Source organism: Juglans microcarpa x Juglans regia, chromosome 1D (assembly GCF_004785595.1).
Source record: "Juglans microcarpa x Juglans regia isolate MS1-56 chromosome 1D, Jm3101_v1.0, whole genome shotgun sequence".
Lineage (NCBI taxonomy): Eukaryota > Viridiplantae > Streptophyta > Magnoliopsida > Fagales > Juglandaceae > Juglans > Juglans microcarpa x Juglans regia.
In genome coordinates, this window is record NC_054594.1 from 33,439,518 (window position 1) to 33,456,938 (window position 17,421).

Here is a 17,421-nt window from a genome sequence, read left to right on the forward strand (position 1 = left end):
ATGCATGGGAATCTTTTGCTGATTCTTAAAATAGGTTTAAGTGGTTAGGGCAGTTTAGATGGCTGCATTAGACAATATACGGTATACCTAATATTCACGTATATATGGATCTGAGACATCAAAAGCATGTGTAATGGCATGGAAAACATCGTTCCTCTTCATGACTTGGCAAGAGAATAGTCTGCCTATTTAATATCAATAGTAATGTTAGATATAGATTTAGTGTAGGCAACGTCGTCCAAGCGCGCGCCGTTTACTTCCCAGATCTATGGGTGGCTCTCCGGAGTTCGGTGGCACGATGACGTATCCACCGTTGTCTACGTAGGTTTTGACTTAAGCGCACGCCGTTTTTAGGTAAAATTCAGGTGCCGACCTTTGGAGTTGTTGCAGACCACAATAATTAGTTTGTATTGCGCGCCAAAAAAACTTGATTGGTATATAATGCTTCATTGAATCCCGTTACCAAGGATAGCTTATATTAAGGCACTAATTAATGCCAAGAGCATCCTGGATTAGCCAAAGTTGAAAGATACTTTTGATAAATGTGAAAATTTTGACTTTAACTATTTTATTTACATAAATCTCCATATTAGAATAACTATTTTTTCTTTATATAACAAGAAAATAATATAAGATAAATTTGATTTTAGCTATTCACATCAAATCTTTACATTGAATTATTCATTTATTTATTATATAATAATGAGTAATTAATAATTAAAAAATTATTTTTTTAATTATTAATTTATTTTATTTTATCATTTTACCTATTATATATTAATTAGTAATCATATTCTAAACAAAAAAAGAGAAAGTCTGGTACCATGCAAGGCCCCCTAGCACATAAGTCGTGCATAATGGTTTTTTTTATGAGTAAATTGAACCAGTGCATTAATAGTTAAAAAATATAGACATTTACTTGAAGTCGTGCCCTTAAATATCACCTGGTAATATTACTTTCGTTCAACTTAAAAGGAGACATGAAATCAGAGAGAGAAATAAATAATAAAATATACATTTAGTATATCTACAGTAATTAACAAATTTGGAAATGATTTTGGTGTTCATGACTGTAGCTAAAGTTTAAATATTTGAATTTTAACTAATTTATTGTGATGATATTTTGAAATCTAATAGTTAAATATATATGTGATGAAATTTAACTTTTAATTAATCTATTCTTTAAGCTTTAACACGTTAACCTGAGTTTTGATCGGATAGATATTCATCGATCGCGTCAAAAACCCACACTCACCTCTGGCTTATAATGAGAATATATATCGACAACAGCGATATTGATCGGTCCTAACTTTTTAGATTCTTTATACTCCTCAAGCTAATTTTTATTAAATAAATCCCTATCTTAAACTACCGTTACAAATCCATCCATGATATACCATGTCATCATCGATCATTAATAAAGATTCAGCTTTAATTGTCACTCATTATTCTTACATACCATTTTTTTTTATTTTTCTTCTAAAATTAATTAAGTTCTTTTACTTTATCCATATACTATATATTTTGTAAGAAAAAAAAATTAAAAAATTATATGTCATATATGATGTGTGAAGACAATGAGTTGAATTTTTCATAAAAATTTATCATGTGTCATCTTAAAAATAAATAAATAAATTATTTTAATATTAAAATCTTAAGAAAAAAAAATTGCACAAACAGTACCTGGAGGAGAGGAGTCAGGTTACGCCGTGCAGCTTGGGTGTGCGACCCAAATGCGGCTGCCTGTGTCACGCAACCAAGCAGCGCGGCCACCCGGGCACGACCCAGGCAGTGCAAACAATGCTTCTTTTTCTTAAAAAGATAGGACAAGAATATTTTTTATTTTTTAGATGACATGGGGCAGATGCTTGTTGGTGATGATGTGGCATTTAGATGGATCCGAAAAGTATAAAGTTCGAAATTAATGTCTCCAAAGATCAAAGCACAAGAAATAAAATAGTAACGGAAAATAAAGTGATAAAAAATAATAAGATTATTATCTTCTTACTATTTATTTACTATTTATTTTATACTTAATTTTTTTATTAATTTTTTAGTTTACTTAATGATTAAGGAAGTGACTATTAATAAAATTATATTTTTTTTTTAATTTTTTCATAATAATTAAGGATGTTAACAAAATACTTAAAAGAAAGTGATAAAAAAATAAAAAATTTGAAATCAACTATAAGTAATAAATATGTAATAATAGGGTAGTAACCCTATCATGAAAAAATAATTTTACAAACTAACGAAATTTGATATGATTTGTCAAATTGTAAAGTTATTTTTATTATAAAGTAAATCTAACAGATCAAATGAAATCACATTAATTTCTATAATTATTTTTATGTAATTCTTTTGTAGATATAGCAGTATTCGTAAATAACCATTTTCGTTACGGCCTCGTCATACATGCAAGTAATTAGAAAATCAAAAAAAAAAAAAAAAAAAAAAAAAAAACAAAAAATATATATCAGATTCTGCTCGGTTTTCTCTCCGGTCCATATTGTTTTCCTTCTTCCAAACTGTTTTGGCGCTCGATCTTTACATTTGATCAAATTCAACAAATGAGTTTTAACTGGATATTAGTTCCCCAAAACAATGTTCATATGAAGATCCAGATCAGTTAAACACTTGGTTGAGTTATACTCTTCTGCATCGAACAGCTCCTCCGAGTATGCCCTCCGAAGTCTAGGCTGTTGGCATTGTTTTACGAGCTCTAAAGCGCTGTCCTCGCCTTTCAGAATCTTTACAACCTGCATCGAACCAAGTAGTTCAATCAGTCAGCATATAATGTTTGATTCTGAGACTTTAATTAGTCATCAACTTCACCATTCTTCGCTTGTGATGATTCCTTGTAGGGACAAGAGCCTTGTGAAACACTGTGCAGCATGTTATGAGTTCTGGACAATGTTCTTTTGTTTTCATGTGTATAGGGAAAGTAGTGAGGGGTTAGGTATTTAGTTTCTGGTCTAGCTTGGAAAGATCCCTGACATGAGGGTCTAGCGGACTAAGCACTTAGTGGGGAAAAAATCAATTTAAAAAGATTACATGCCTGGCTCATTTTGGGACGATGCATTGAAGAATGATGTATACACAAAGAAGCTGTCAAGACCATACGACTCATCTGTTCTGAGTCATACGAATCAGCAAGACATGGATCGACAAGATCCTTGATACTGTTTGTAGAGAGCAAAGGTTTGGCCTGCATCATATTGTTCCACACATGAGTTTGAATTGTCAGTAGTATTCCACCATATACTTTCGATAATAAATGGAAGTGTGGCAGAAGGAAACATACCCACATCACAAGGCTTTGCTGTGAGCTATCCAGGGCTTTCCGTCCGGTGATGAGCTCTAACAGCAGTACCCCATGAGCATAGACATCAGTCTTCTCATCTACCACGCCATGCATGAAGTACTCAGGAGGAAGGTAGCTGTCATTGGTTTTTTTTTTTGGGTGGGGGGGTTGGAGAAGGATGTCAAATAGTTGGAAAGCATGCTTTCAAAGAATGAGAAACCATGAAGACTTTGGGATTTACAAACCCGAATGTGCCTTCGAAATTTGATACAACATGGTGAGTCCATTGATCAGGTAGCCACTTTGCAAGCCCGAAATCAGAAATCTGGATCAAATTTGAAGTTGCAAATAAAGCTATGAAGTCTCAAACAAGCAATATGAAGGTGTCCTGTTAGAGTTTTACAGCATTCAATTATCATATTGGGCACATGATTACTCCATTCTATCCACCTAACTGATGCAAAAACCACCAATACTTTAGCCTAGTTTGCCAAAGTTGGTGTATTCATTCAGAATGACAGAAACTGGATTCCTTTCAGTTAAGTGCATTAATGCAATTTTCTAATAGATAATGTTCAATCGTATAAAAAAAACTATAAAATAACTTGTTATCATTCAGTTATCCTCAGATTATAAAATTACCTGAGGCTCAAAATCCTCTGCAAGCAATATGTTAGAAGCCTTGATATCTTTGTGGATAATTCTCCTCTGACATCCCTCATGAAGATACAGAATGCCTTCAGCAGTCCCTAAAGCAACCTTATATCTGATGCCCCAATCCAGTTTCTCCCTCGGGCCTGACAAAACATCACAAAATGAAAGAAGCTGATAAATTTTAATGTTTGGATACTTGAGAGGATTTGAAAATACATAGCTTTATAATGATAAACAAACAAACCATAAAGTATAGACGCTAGGCTTCCATGGGGAGACAATTCAAGAACGATGTGCATCCCGCCGTCAACCACATACCCAATCAATTTAGCAATATTGGGGTGTTCAACATGGACCATAATCCCAAGCTCTGACAAGAAATCAGCGGTCATATCTTCTTGGGTTCCTCTGTTCAGCCTTTTGACTGCAACAAGCTGCCCATCTTCCAATTCACCCCTGTAAACTTCAGCATAGCCTCCCTCACCAATCAAATTCTCTTCATCAAGCAGAAACATAAGATGTTTATCAGCCTAGCAACACACAGCTAAAATTACATTTAGGATTATTTTTTTTTTTTAATTATCATCAGTTCAGTTAAAATGTTAACTTCACAATTGAACCGTAAATTATATGCTGAAGAAAGGAACCGCAGACCATGGCTGAAGTTGTTGGTTGCGGCTTGGAGATCTGAGAGAGTGAAGTTCTTCCAGGAAGACTTGAAGCAGCAAATTTCACTATCTATAGGAACTGGAGTATCCAGAGCCGGAACCATCCCTTCTACAATTCTTTTGCTTTTCCTCCTGGTAAGCTTTGCGACACTTCTTAGAGAAGGGAAGGTCTGAAAGCGCACGTGGGGTCTTTTCTTCAACATAGAAAAGAAGTCACGCCAGTTTTTAGTGGCTCTTGAATCCTGTTGGCCTCCTAAGTCAGAAGTACTGGCTTTGGAAGCTGTTTCAGATTCTAAGCTTGTTGAGCAGCCGTCCTCAGGAGCTCCTCTTGGAGATGAGGACTCGTACATGGCCTCCTCCACATCTATTTTAACTCAAGTACATATGAAACAATACCGGCATTAAATTATACCTTGATAGTTGAGGTGATCATGGCGTCTAAAGGACAAAATAAAGATGGGTAATTTACCATAACTTGAGAAGGAGTCAGAGAACCCAAGTCGCAAACGTCTGCCTCCAGAAGGATTAGCCTTCTCTTCTTCATTGTCTACGGCAATGTCGCGGGAACCATTGCTGTCCATATAGTCCTCAAGGATCAATTAGAAACAACACAGAATATGACAACACCCAAAAGAGCTACTTAAGAGTAAATTCAAACAAAGGGGACACGCATATGAAAGGACCAGAAGTTCTCCAAAAAAGATCCAACACTCGAACGAATATCAACGTGTGATTAATGAGCATAGACAACTGAACTGAAACATCGTTTATCGCAGAAGAGGAAGGGACAGGACACAAAAGCAACAATGTAGACATGTCCGTTCTGTTCGCAAGGCTATGGAATACCTTCTAGTTTTTTCATTTTGTTTTCCTGTTGTTTTCACGAGCAGATGAAGCATCATGGAATACCTTCTGCCTTCCATTAACGTTGTAAAGAAATCGACACACTATCATTCTTCACCCGCAGTTAATTATAAAATATTGCGTAACCGAATAAGATATAAGTAACAAGAGAAACTCAATGTAGTCACAAAACAAGAGGTTGGAAACAAAGACATCGGGGCATAAAAAAGAAATGAAGGCATCAATGTAGCGTAACCGTTACAACATTACCACACGGAAAAGAAACAAACCCAGAAAAAGATAAAATAGAAGGCTCAGAAAATACCTTGAACAAGCTAAAGGTTCTCCGACATTTTCCATGAGGCACAAGAGGTGGCCAATCCAGAGAGAGGCCTCAGAAGCCAAAACAAAGGCGAATGAAAGGAAAGAGACAGAGAGACAGCCAGAGAGAGAGATTGAAAGTAGCGGCTGGCATGAACTGAGTTTTCTTTGCTTTTTCTAACATCCAATATTTATTTTGACTTCTCCCCGAATATTCATGCTGGAAAATAGGCCTTCTTTGTGATTGTTCCTTCTTAATCCAATCTCCATTTATTTCTTTTTAGTTTGTTTTTAAAATCAAACTGAAACGTGGAAAAGGGGATACATAAAACATATTCCGTGCGATATTCTTGGAGGCGGGTAAAGCATGCACGTAGTCTCAATCATAGATATTGTATCTTATGATCTTCGATGTCTATAAATCTATAATAATTCATCCCAAGTAATCCATACTGGATCAACCTTATTATCACGTTTGAAATTTGATTTGCTTATTATTCAAGCTTTGGACTGAGAGAACATCTCAACTCATCTCATATCATCATTACAACTTTCACAAACTTTCACATAAAATATAATAAACAATTTAACTTTTTTAAATCACAAAACAAAAATAATATTCTAATAATATTTTATTCAACTTTCAATTTTCATCTCATCTCATTTCAACTCACTATCCAAACCTCTCTAGATTATTTACTGACAGATTAATTTATGGTTCGAAACATGTTTTTTTTTTTTTTTTCCATTGTTTTTTAATCATTTTAGCCAACACCTGAGCCATCGCTGTTTGATAAATAATCTTCACTTACAGTTTACACCAGCAATCCCAGATATAAGATCTTGGATAAATCGTTTCTTTCTTGACCGTGTCGGAGGATTATGCACACCGAAACACCCATCATGGAGAAGCAAGTGCATTGCCAAAATACCTGCCTTTCTTGAAACCGTCAAAAAGCCTAACTTGAAGGTCAGACTTCACTATTTTTAACTTGCTACAGCTGGGATTTCAATTCTGTCTGAGCCCACACCTGGTTTCATGGAAAAATATAATGCTATCTAAAAATCAGGATCCAATTTTAGTTATTTACTCCCCAACTTCCAAGCAACCCATCTCAAGGATGCAGATTGTTTATTATTAGTACTTTAGTTCACTTGATGTGTGCTCTTCCTTGTAAATGACAAAAAGGACAACATCCTAGCCTTACTCAAGTTTCAGAACAGGTCATATTTCATCAATAAACATGCAAATTCACAACCTGATATCAAATTGAACAAGGGTTTAAAGAATAGTTTCATTACACTTTGCACTAGAGTCTGTCAAATATACAGTGGGAACTGCTCAAGAAACTCTATAGAAATAAACACAATGCTTACAAACTGTTATCACAGTCCCGGCTATGCAATATCAGTGGACATTGCGAGTGATCAGTCCCTCGAATATCATATAGAGGTCCCTGTTCTCTGGGCCAAAAATCTCATCGGCCTTCCTTAGAGTCTCCTGAAATATTTCAGATGCATAATTATTAATTGGATGCTGAAAACTACAGAACTGTTAAAAGCAGGAGGGGGTGGGTGGTGGTGTTAAACCTCTTTTGTTTGCTTGTGGGAATTCAACTCCTTAACATTTGCTAGAAAGGCACCAAACTGCTCATAAGACAGACGGCTCCTGATGACAAAAGAGACAGGATCAGATGAAAAGCTGCTTCATCTGAGAAGCCAATAACCAAATTATGATCATGTGCAAAAATTAAAAAATATGGTTCCAGAGCTCTTAAAATTGCTCAGATTAACTATATAAAAAAGTAATGCATAAGGGGAAAGGAGGAACAATTACTTGGACTTAAATTCGGCAGTGGCATGAATGATTCGAGATAGCAAATAAAATAAAAGCTTTGGGTTACAAAAGGACTGGGCGTATGGAGCATACAAGCTTTATTTTTGCATAATTTAGTAGTACATAAATGTTTCAAAAATAGTTCTAAATAAAGCATAATTTAGTAATACATAAATGTTTCAAAAATAGTTCTATCATTCTTGATCTCAAAACTCCATGTTTTACCTGACTTGGCGGAAGAATTCTTTCCCATCAACCCGTGTTCGTCCTGAAACATATCAAGACACTGACTAATGAAATGGGTTTTAGACCATATAATCAGTTTTCATAAGCAATCTACTTGTCCAGGTGCATAGATATGTAAGAGCTAACCACTCTGCAAACCTGTGTCAGAGCCTGACAACGAGCCATGATGGCTTGAGTGCATAGAAGAATACGCCGAAGACCGATCATCGAACATTCCTCTTGATCCAGCAAATGAAATCGAATGCCGCCTCGGGGACACAGGTAAAGATGTTCTTGTTGGGGACACTGATGCAGATAGGCTCGGAGGGGAACCTGGAGGAGTAAGCCGGGGTGTGACAGTTTGGGATGCAAACAGGAGGCCATGTGATATGCGAGGTCTTGACGCTGCACAGATTGGCAAGAAACAGAACTAAGGTTATAAATGACATACTCAGTTACAGGATTTTAAATCCATAAGCAATACAACATATGGCCTGCAGGCATTAACTTGTGCAAGACACATATTCCAATTGCCTAAGGGAAGAAATCTGATCTAAAGTAATCCTAATTCATAATACGCTCATACCATCAGGCTCACTTTCCTCTGCTAGTGAATTTCCTACTTCAGACATCTGACTCCGGAATGAAGAGTATCTAGAATATGAAACTGCAGCATCATCATCTGAAACAAAATAGACAACCTCTTTCAGATTAGTGGTTGTATTGGTAAAATGATACACAAAAAACTTGGACCAAAGCTTTACTTTTAAGAATGTTCGAGAGGTCATTGTCAAATATTAGGATGGAAATAATTGGTGCAAATTTATGAGCAAAGCATTTTAACCAAGAGAAAAATGTATAATGTTCAGAGCACATTCAAATGTTATACGGATCAATTAACAAGTAAATTCCAATTTTCTTTCCTACTGTCAAAAGAGAAGAGGCAAGTTTTTCCAAGGGAATCCCAGAAACATATGGCTGTTAATGAGCTAATACATTCGTTTTTCAAATTTTCTTTAGAGAAGATGGCAATACTATTGTACAGGAAGCCCTCCCCACCCCAAAAACCCCCGCTCACTGACTGATCCAGACCTCACCCTAGTGAAAAAGGCTCTTGCCACTTCACCATAGAAGGCCAATAGTGAGCTAATATGTCCTAATCGGGTCCAAAAACTTTCCTTGGCTGGGATTAAGAATAAATATCCATTAGTCAGCAGTTTCATTTCCATGCACAAGCGGATCCACTATTGGGATATTTATCAATTTTGAATGCAAATAGACACCCAGAATCCACCTAGGTAGAACAACATGAAAATAGAAGTAGAGGACCTCCAGTCTGCGATGCTGAAGAAAGACTTGACTGGCTTTGTATCTTAGCAGCAACCTCTGGAGCCCCTGCCTGTGGTAAAACCAGATTCAGTAATGGCACAAGCCAAAATATACCAACACGTACAGCTAGTATTGTGCTCGCAATATATTATATATATTTTTCATTAGACTGCCACATTGGGCTAGACCCGAACTCATGAGGAATGCTGAGAGAAGATAACTCACAGAATTTTCATCATCCTCTTGAAGCGATTGCATGAGTGTCTTCTTGAAGACCTCCAACTGCACACACCCAATACAGTACGACCATGAGACCTCCAACCATAAACCCGATTTTACACTCATTCAGTTGTATAAACTCAGGAGCTCAAACAGCTCTAAACACCTCGTTAGCTGATGCGTTCGTGTACACATACATACATTAATGCATGCATAAGAAAAAAAACACGTAACAACTAATGAACTCCTCTCGCTCGCTCTCGTTCTGAGATCCTCACAAAAAATAAACCGATTAAGCTTTAAAATCCAATGAACAGAATAAGATTATTGCAATAGAAGATTGTTTCAAGTTTTCGTCTTTTCCCCCGCCGCCATTCTCAACAAAACGTGATTGAGCATTTAAATTACCAATCAAATTTCACTCAGTGCATCACACTACGCGGCAAGTTAATAATCCAACGGATTGAAAACCGATAAGTCAGAAAAATGAAGCTGTTGGTGGAAAGAATTGGCAGTACCTTGGAGACATCTCGGTTAAGCTTCTTCACGGTGCTGGACAGCGAAGCGTTCTGTTTTAACAAGCTCTCCTGCATCGAATAGGAACCCCCGAAATATGAATGAACTAAAACGGGATTTTTTAAACCAAAAAAGAAAGGAATTGAAAGGGGTTCGAGGCTTGGGGGGGCTGTTCGGACCTTTTCCTTGTCAGCGAGAGCGAGTTTATCGGTGGAATCGAAGAGGGAGGCGTCCAGGGACTGAACCTCGGCCTCGAGTTGGGCGATGAGCTGGTCCTTGTCGGCGAGTTGGGAGCGGAGGGAGGAGGACTCAGACTCGAGGGCGGAGACGCGTGTGGAGAGGGCAATGGAGGTGATTTTGCGAGCCACATCGAGCTGCTCGAAAGGATCTGACGGCAGGACTTCCAACACCTCCTCGGGAAGATCGAAGTTTGAGCCACTCGGTTCCTTCGCTAGCATCTCTCTCTCTCTCTCGCGGGGTTTTCGATTTTCTTATTGTTTCCTTTATATGGATTTCGTCATTTCTCAAATAAAAGGACAAATGGAGATGACTGATTGGTTAGATAGAGATATGACATAAGATGAGACGGTATTTTTTTTTTAATGTCATGGGAAAATGTGTGGTTAAGCTCGTGAACGGATAGAACGTTTGGAAGAGACAAACGGCACGCACTAATGGTCCGTTATGAGTGTTTCCTCTCACACACACGCGCGTGCGCCTTGTCACTATTCTCCTTTAAATAATAATAAATAAATAAAACATAGTCAAATGGGTTGAAGATGATGTTTTTGGGCATGGAATGGGTTAAGCCAGATGGACCTAGCTTTTATGGATGTCCAAGAATAAGGTAATAAGTTTGGGCCCAATTACAAATTCATACGGCATTAGCACTTTGCATGCACTTCTTCTACTTTCCAACTGCTTATATTTGGCTAGATTTTGATGAGATTATAAAGATTGTAAATATAGTTTCGGCAATATTCAAGTGTCGCATATTTTTTTTAAAAAAATAGTGAAACCCATTATTAAAAAGTTGATTTTTTTTTTTTATATAAGTTTTAAATTTACTTTCTTTTTTTCAAATCGAGAGCGAAATTTGTACACTCTAGAACGGTACAAATTATTTCAAATGGGCATTCCAAGTTGCATGCTCAGATAACAAAGCGTGGGTTGCTTTATATGGGGAATCAATCTATAGTTAGTTAAACCTGAGTTATCAGAGTCTTAATTTTGCCTCTTATATTCTAATGTTGGGTTGTTTCATAGTATTCACCATCATCTTAGTTCATAGCATGCTATCAGCACATGGATTGGGGGCATAGTTATGAAGTTGTAATAACACTCACAAAATGCCACGTAGCAGGTCAGCATTGATGGTTGATTTAGCAACACAAACTGAGAGAGGGAACCTCCATTCCCCCCCTGGTGACCAAGGCATCTCCAAAAGACATTAGCATAAAGAGAGGCTTATTGATTCTTCACATGCACTTTGGCTTTTCTTGATGTTTCCTCTACCCCCTTCCCAAGGCACTATCTCTTATGCAAGAAGTAGACAGGGGACACAGAGCATTATTGCTTCCTTGCAATTCACTTCTTATAAAGAAAAAAAAAAAAAGGTTCATTTGACCCCACATTTTTTTAAAAGCTTCTTGGATAGCAGAAAGAGATTCGGTAGGTGATAAAGGAAGGAAGACCATTAAAGGACGTGTATTCATTTACATATGAGCAGGAGTGGCACCAATTAATGCCTTGCTGCATACATTGCATTGCTACGTAGATCGGTCCTGTCTGGTACAGGCTGATAGCTGATGGGACCTTTTTTAAAGCATATCAAAGTTCATTCAAATTAAATTAGAGATATAATAGGCAAGTGTGACGTGCTCCATATAATAATTTTATTTTAATATATATTATTTTATTATTATATCATGTGTTGTATTATTTTGTATTAATATACTACTTGTTTTACAGTCAGTAAGAATTAACTCAGCCTGGTACTTTTAACGCATTTTATTTTATTATTATAATTTTTATAAATTTATATATAAAATATAATAAATAATTTAATTTTTTTAAAATAATAATATTATTATAAATAATATTTTATTAAACTTTTAATTTTCAATTCAACTAACCATCCAAACCTAATCTTATTTATTTAATTTTTGTTAGTTGGTGTAAAACAGTTTGATGAGAAGTTTTCAACGCTGTATATGATCACCAGAGCAAGAAGAAGAAAATATCGTCCGTCAATTTCCAAGTAATACTTTGAAGGCAAGTTTGGAATCCAAATATAATCTAAAGAAAATCACATGTTATCCTCTTAACTATATATATAAATTAGCCACCAAGTTGTTAAAGTTGTCACTTTGACTTTCCAGTTGGAAAGTAAGTTACAATTTACTTCCTCATTAAGATTAGAACATGTTATAGGTGAAAAATATATGGCGTGGCCGATCCATCTGACGAGGCTGATCTGATCGAACTTCCTTTGTTTTTCACATAGGAGATAAAAGATTATTTAAAATGATTGTTAAAAGTTGAATAAAATATTATTAAAATATATTTTTTAATATTATTTTTATTTTAAAATTTAAAAAAATTAAATTATTTATTTTATTTTATATAAAAATTATAATAATTAAATAAGATAAATTGAAAAGAATTATAAAAACAAACTAGTAGTATAAGTGCTTCATCCTATTTTATGTCATTCTTTCAAGTGATATTAAATTATTAAAAAAAATTATAATCTACTAACGAGCATATGATCATTTGATAATTTTACCATCGTGATTTGATTAGATATTTCGTCATGCGCATGTGTGATGCCTATAAATTTGAATTTATAGTAACTAAAAATAATTAAAACTTTGATAGGATATTTGAAGAGAATGTTTCTGTTGGATCATCTCAAACTTACCATTCATATGATTTTTTGATGTGGCACAACCACATAATACCACACAATTTATTAAAAAATAGAAAAAAAATATGAGAAGTGCTATATAACATTCACTATAGTGGTACACATAATACACATTATAATTCACTAATTTCTTCTCTCCAGATGGATGGCTAGGATGATGCCACATAAGGTATGCAAAGTGACTGCTCCCAAATAGTAGTTTTTCTCAAGATTATTTCAAAAAATATATTCAAACCAAAAGAGTATCCGAAAATACAAAAAATATTAAAACTGAAACTCTAGGTTTTTTAGTAGAGTTATTTGAAGGCTTTTACACCACACATCATCCACGTGACATAATTTAATTTATAAGATTCAAATTTTAAATTTATCTTTTAAATCAAATTATGTTACATAAATTATGTGTGATGTAAAGACTTTCAAATAAAATTATTTCCAGGTATCATCTACCTTTTTTATGTATGTGTCGAAATTCTATATGGAAACCATACATCACATACCTAATCAACGTATAATTTATCATTTTTATCCTTCTAACATATCTCAAAAATATGTATTGTGTAAAACTTCCTTATAACATTTCTCATTTCAGATTATCAAGTATCATTATTCATTTGAGAATATAAGATTCTCATATTTAATTCATTTCTTGTCATCGTATAAAAATTATTCATGAATACAATAAATTAGATACAAGCACGAAAATAAGAAAAGCTATAAAGGCTTCTAAAATTATAAATTATCAAATATCTATTATAATTAATTTTTAAATTTAAATAATTAAATACATAATCAAACTCATCTTTTCGGCCGAGATTAAACTCGTCTTTTAGAAATTTATGTATCTAATTGGTGTTTATTTTATATTTTTATTTTTTTGAAAAAAAAAACACCAAAAAAAAAAAAAAAAAAAAAAAGAAGCAGAAGAAAGCATCAATGACTTTACGCTGGATGGGGACGAAAGGTATAGCTGTCATATGGTACCACACGCCACAGGGGATGGTAGAGACAAGTTTAGGTAAACAGTCTCCTTTCCATTCTCACCCAGAAAAAGCCATGAACGCGTTGTTGTAAACCACGTACAAGATAACATATCCACGATGGTAACAACTACTTTTCATAAAAATCATAAATAAATAAACAAATGTCACGAGAAAGCTATTTTTGGTATAGCCAACTTTCAAACGTCTCCGACATCTCCACCGACATGGATGCAGTTAATCAATTGAACACAAGATTTTGCGAAATAAATAAAAGAACTACAGAACATATCCATTTCAATCAGACATTGGAAGATCTATCAACACGGAATTCAATTCATTACATTACCTTTACATGCCATAACATTACAACAAAAGGAGAGAACAAAAAGGTCCAAGAATCAAACCTACAATACACAGAACTCAGAACAGAAATAGGAAATCTGCTTAAGTTAAAGTCATCCCCCTAATGTTTATTGACAATACATACATTTACAGCCTACTTTTAGCTTCTTAACCCCCATCTTGTTTTACCCATATTACAAATCAAACCCACTCCTAATTTTTTCCCTTTTTTGAGATATGTTTTTCCAGTATTACAACACTACATTACCCATATTACATTACCCATATTTCGATGACTACTGCCCAAAGAGAGAGTATTATCTAATCCGTCCCCGTAATTCTCCCGATTTTCAGATTAACCTTCCGTTTTAAAAAAAATCACGGATGGTTTAAGATCCTAAAACTCGAGATTAACGCAACGGAGACGAAAGTCGCGGCACAAAGAGAGATAATTCGTTCGGATCAAGATCTTATCCGGGTGTCCGATTCCGGTTACGCGGTTCATCACCTGGTTGGAAATGGACCTTACAAACTGAGCTTGAGCAATCGCCTCAGATCTCGAGTGGCGGAGTCATCGACAAGTGTGGAGACATGCTTTTTCTTAGAGAATGACGGCAAAGGAAGCGAGCTCGGTGCCGGTGAGACCGCGAACGCCGACCCAGCGTACACGTCGCACTTTCCGATCATCGGTGGCGACCTCGGATCCTCGATCCGGATCTGCATCGGCACCATTCCAAGTTCCGAACCCAGCCTCTGGGTCCCCAGGAGGACCTGACCATCGTCTTCCTTCCGCAGGACCGCGCTCTTGAGCTTTGAGTCCATCGATTCCCCTCTCCTCAAAATCGTCACATTTTCCATCGAGAGACTCCTCTTCTCCAACTTCAAATCGTCGGAGGAGCTTGATCTCTTCGAGACGGACGGCTCCGACTGGCTCATAACGAACCGTTTTCTCTGCTCCGGTTTCTCGGACCGGACAGCCGGTTTACGGCTAGATCTAGAGTTAGAGACATAACTAGTGTTAGCGTTTCCATAATTACTTTTCCGGCGATGAAAAACAACCGTATGAGGGTCTCTGATTCGCCCGATCAAACAATCCTGAGGTCGTAAAACCTCCGTCCCCATGGTTTGGAATCCTCCAAAGCGAAAAGAGAAAGAAAGAGAGATATGTCGAGAGAATGGGGGAGGGAGGGGGGAAGTTGTTTCTCTAGCCCGCTGCTCTGCTGAACACAGAGTCGTGTTTGTGTTGCAAGGTCGAGCAAGCAGGGAAATGGACATATATAAGGGTAGGGGAAGAGAAAAAAGTGGGGTTAGTGGGTTGGTTTGAGCTGTGGTTGGGTTGGGTTGGATTGGGTTAACGAAGGTGGCTTTGTTTAATCGATCGAGTTTTCTAATTTAAAGATAGATATTATATTAGTTTCATAAATTCACAAATTCTGTTTTAAAAATAATATTAAATTTATATAATTATTTAATATTAATATAACCACAAAATAAATTTATAAATAACTATAACTTCACTTTAATTTAATTTTATAATAAAAATAAATTTACAATATAATATATTATATCGTATCACTTTATTTAATAAATTTATTTTATAAAATTTGTTCTCAAAGTGTTTTTATTAAATTATAGCTAAAATAAATCTACAAATGACATAGATTAATATGATTTATTAAATCTATTTTATAATAAAATTAATTTTATAATTTAATATATTACATTAAATCATATATTTATTTTTTAAAATTTTTTTGTGATAAAAGAATTTTTTTAATTAAAAATATTTATAAAAATCAATTTTCAATTTTATAATTTATATTTCCAAAATTAAAAAACTTTAGCTATTTATTAAATTTTGACGCGTGAGGGAAAGAGCTGCCCCAGCTGACACATTTGAGTGGTCTGACCGGACTGACTCACTGACTGGGTCTCTGTCTCTTTCTACGTATGTTAGTGTGTGGGGCCTACCTCGGCATCCGATGATCCGATCCCAGCCCGTTCTAACGGAGCACCGTTAATCTTTTGCTCCTAAAACACTATTCGAGATATTTTTCAAATCGCTTTTTCGATGGCTGTAGTGACGCTCCGTATTTAATATTTATTCGTGATTGGTCTGGCCCTGTCATTTTATAGAGTCACTGACGGTGTTTGTCTGTCAAGAGTCTTAGTTGTCCGTTTCCCTCTTTCCATGCAAATTATTCATTTTAGGCGGGGACCACGATGGGATAATAATTATTATTATTTTCCTTTTCTTATAATTCGGGTCGGCATTGTACTAATATTGTAACTATAACCTGTCCCCTCAATGTTCGAACTACACGTTTGAGGGGGTATCAATGATGTTAACGGATGCTGTTGATATCGTTTCAAGGTTTATATATTATATTATATAAATCAATCTCAATACAATCTGTTAAATTTATTATGTCTAAATTTTAAACTTTAATATAATTTATTAACATAATCGTTCGTATCATATCAATCTATTTTGATCTATTAGTGAATGTAATAAAATATATTAACACGATTCGATCCAAACTATTCCAACCTGTTTATGTAAATATGTTAAATAAACTCGAAATTAACTCGTTTGACCTTATTAAATTTAACATAATTTTATATAAATATTCAAATCACAATATTTTTAAAAAAATATAAAACTAACTACAAGTTTAAAATTACAATTCAAATAATAAAAATATTGAAATAAAAGTCTCAACAATTTTACTTTGAGGTATAAGTGTATAATTATAACTTTAAGTTTCATAACGGGTCAAAACGGATTAAAACAAACTGACCTCTTAAGTAATCGTGTCTTAACGGGTCAATCTATTTTTATCCGAACCCATTAAAACTTAACTCAAAATCGTTATCATCATCTCATGTTTATGTTGGATTAAAATGTGGTGTCACATATTGTCACCCCTAACTAAAACAGTCATACCACCAAAATATCATTTTATCGTTATAATTATATATAATAATGATAAATATTGTATTGATTTTTTTTTCTTTCCTCACTTTCTCTCTTTCTCTTAAGGCCCGATTCACACCCACGCCCGATTCTCCTTCAGCCCAACCCGGCACCAACCAGCCTCACCGCCACCACCGGTGACTCCCCCTCACGCCGACGACCAAGCCAGCCACCACCAATCTCCCACATGCGCAGCTCTCTCTCTCTCTCTCTCTCTCTCTCTCTCTCTCTCCCTTGCAGTAACCCAACCGAAATAGGTTTCACCAATTTCTTT

The 17,421-nt window shown here is 35.3% G+C and overlaps 2 protein-coding genes across 7 annotated transcripts; both read right to left on the reverse strand.

The window, feature by feature from the left end:
* Positions 1-2,316: 2,316 nt before the first annotated feature.
* LOC121241921 (receptor-like cytosolic serine/threonine-protein kinase RBK2) lies at positions 2,317-6,165 on the reverse strand. Of its 3 annotated transcripts, none has more exons than XM_041139790.1 (9): positions 5,795-6,165; positions 5,096-5,199; positions 4,613-4,990; positions 4,203-4,454; positions 3,947-4,101; positions 3,550-3,629; positions 3,305-3,440; positions 3,059-3,208; positions 2,317-2,759 (listed from the first exon to the last, which is right to left on the reverse strand). In XM_041139790.1, exons 1-9 carry the CDS (start codon positions 5,827-5,829, stop codon positions 2,589-2,591), a joined length of 1,461 nt encoding a protein of 486 aa, XP_040995724.1. In that variant the 5' UTR covers positions 5,830-6,165; the 3' UTR covers positions 2,317-2,588. The 3 variants fall into 3 exon arrangements, 2 of the variants coding, with proteins under 2 accessions (XP_040995724.1, XP_040995717.1); XM_041139783.1 differs by lacking the exon at positions 5,795-6,165 and adding an exon at positions 5,473-5,787 and having other exon boundaries at positions 2,330-2,759; XR_005935847.1 differs by lacking the exon at positions 5,795-6,165 and adding an exon at positions 5,473-5,788 and having other exon boundaries at positions 2,627-2,759; positions 3,309-3,440.
* An 876-nt stretch (positions 6,166-7,041) lies between these two features.
* Positions 7,042-10,566, reverse strand: LOC121242144 (uncharacterized protein At4g15545). Of its 4 annotated transcripts, none has more exons than XM_041140052.1 (9): positions 10,096-10,566; positions 9,919-9,987; positions 9,407-9,463; positions 9,182-9,251; positions 8,439-8,534; positions 8,012-8,257; positions 7,853-7,895; positions 7,381-7,459; positions 7,042-7,291 (listed from the first exon to the last, which is right to left on the reverse strand). In XM_041140052.1, exons 1-9 carry the CDS (start codon positions 10,372-10,374, stop codon positions 7,199-7,201), a joined length of 1,032 nt encoding a protein of 343 aa, XP_040995986.1. In that variant the 5' UTR covers positions 10,375-10,566; the 3' UTR covers positions 7,042-7,198. The 4 variants fall into 4 exon arrangements, with proteins under 4 accessions (XP_040995986.1, XP_040995980.1, XP_040995988.1 ...); XM_041140046.1 differs by having other exon boundaries at positions 8,000-8,257; positions 10,096-10,510; XM_041140054.1 differs by lacking the exon at positions 7,042-7,291 and having other exon boundaries at positions 7,389-7,756; positions 7,804-7,895; positions 8,000-8,257; positions 10,096-10,459.
* Between the last annotated feature and the right edge of the window lie 6,855 nt (positions 10,567-17,421).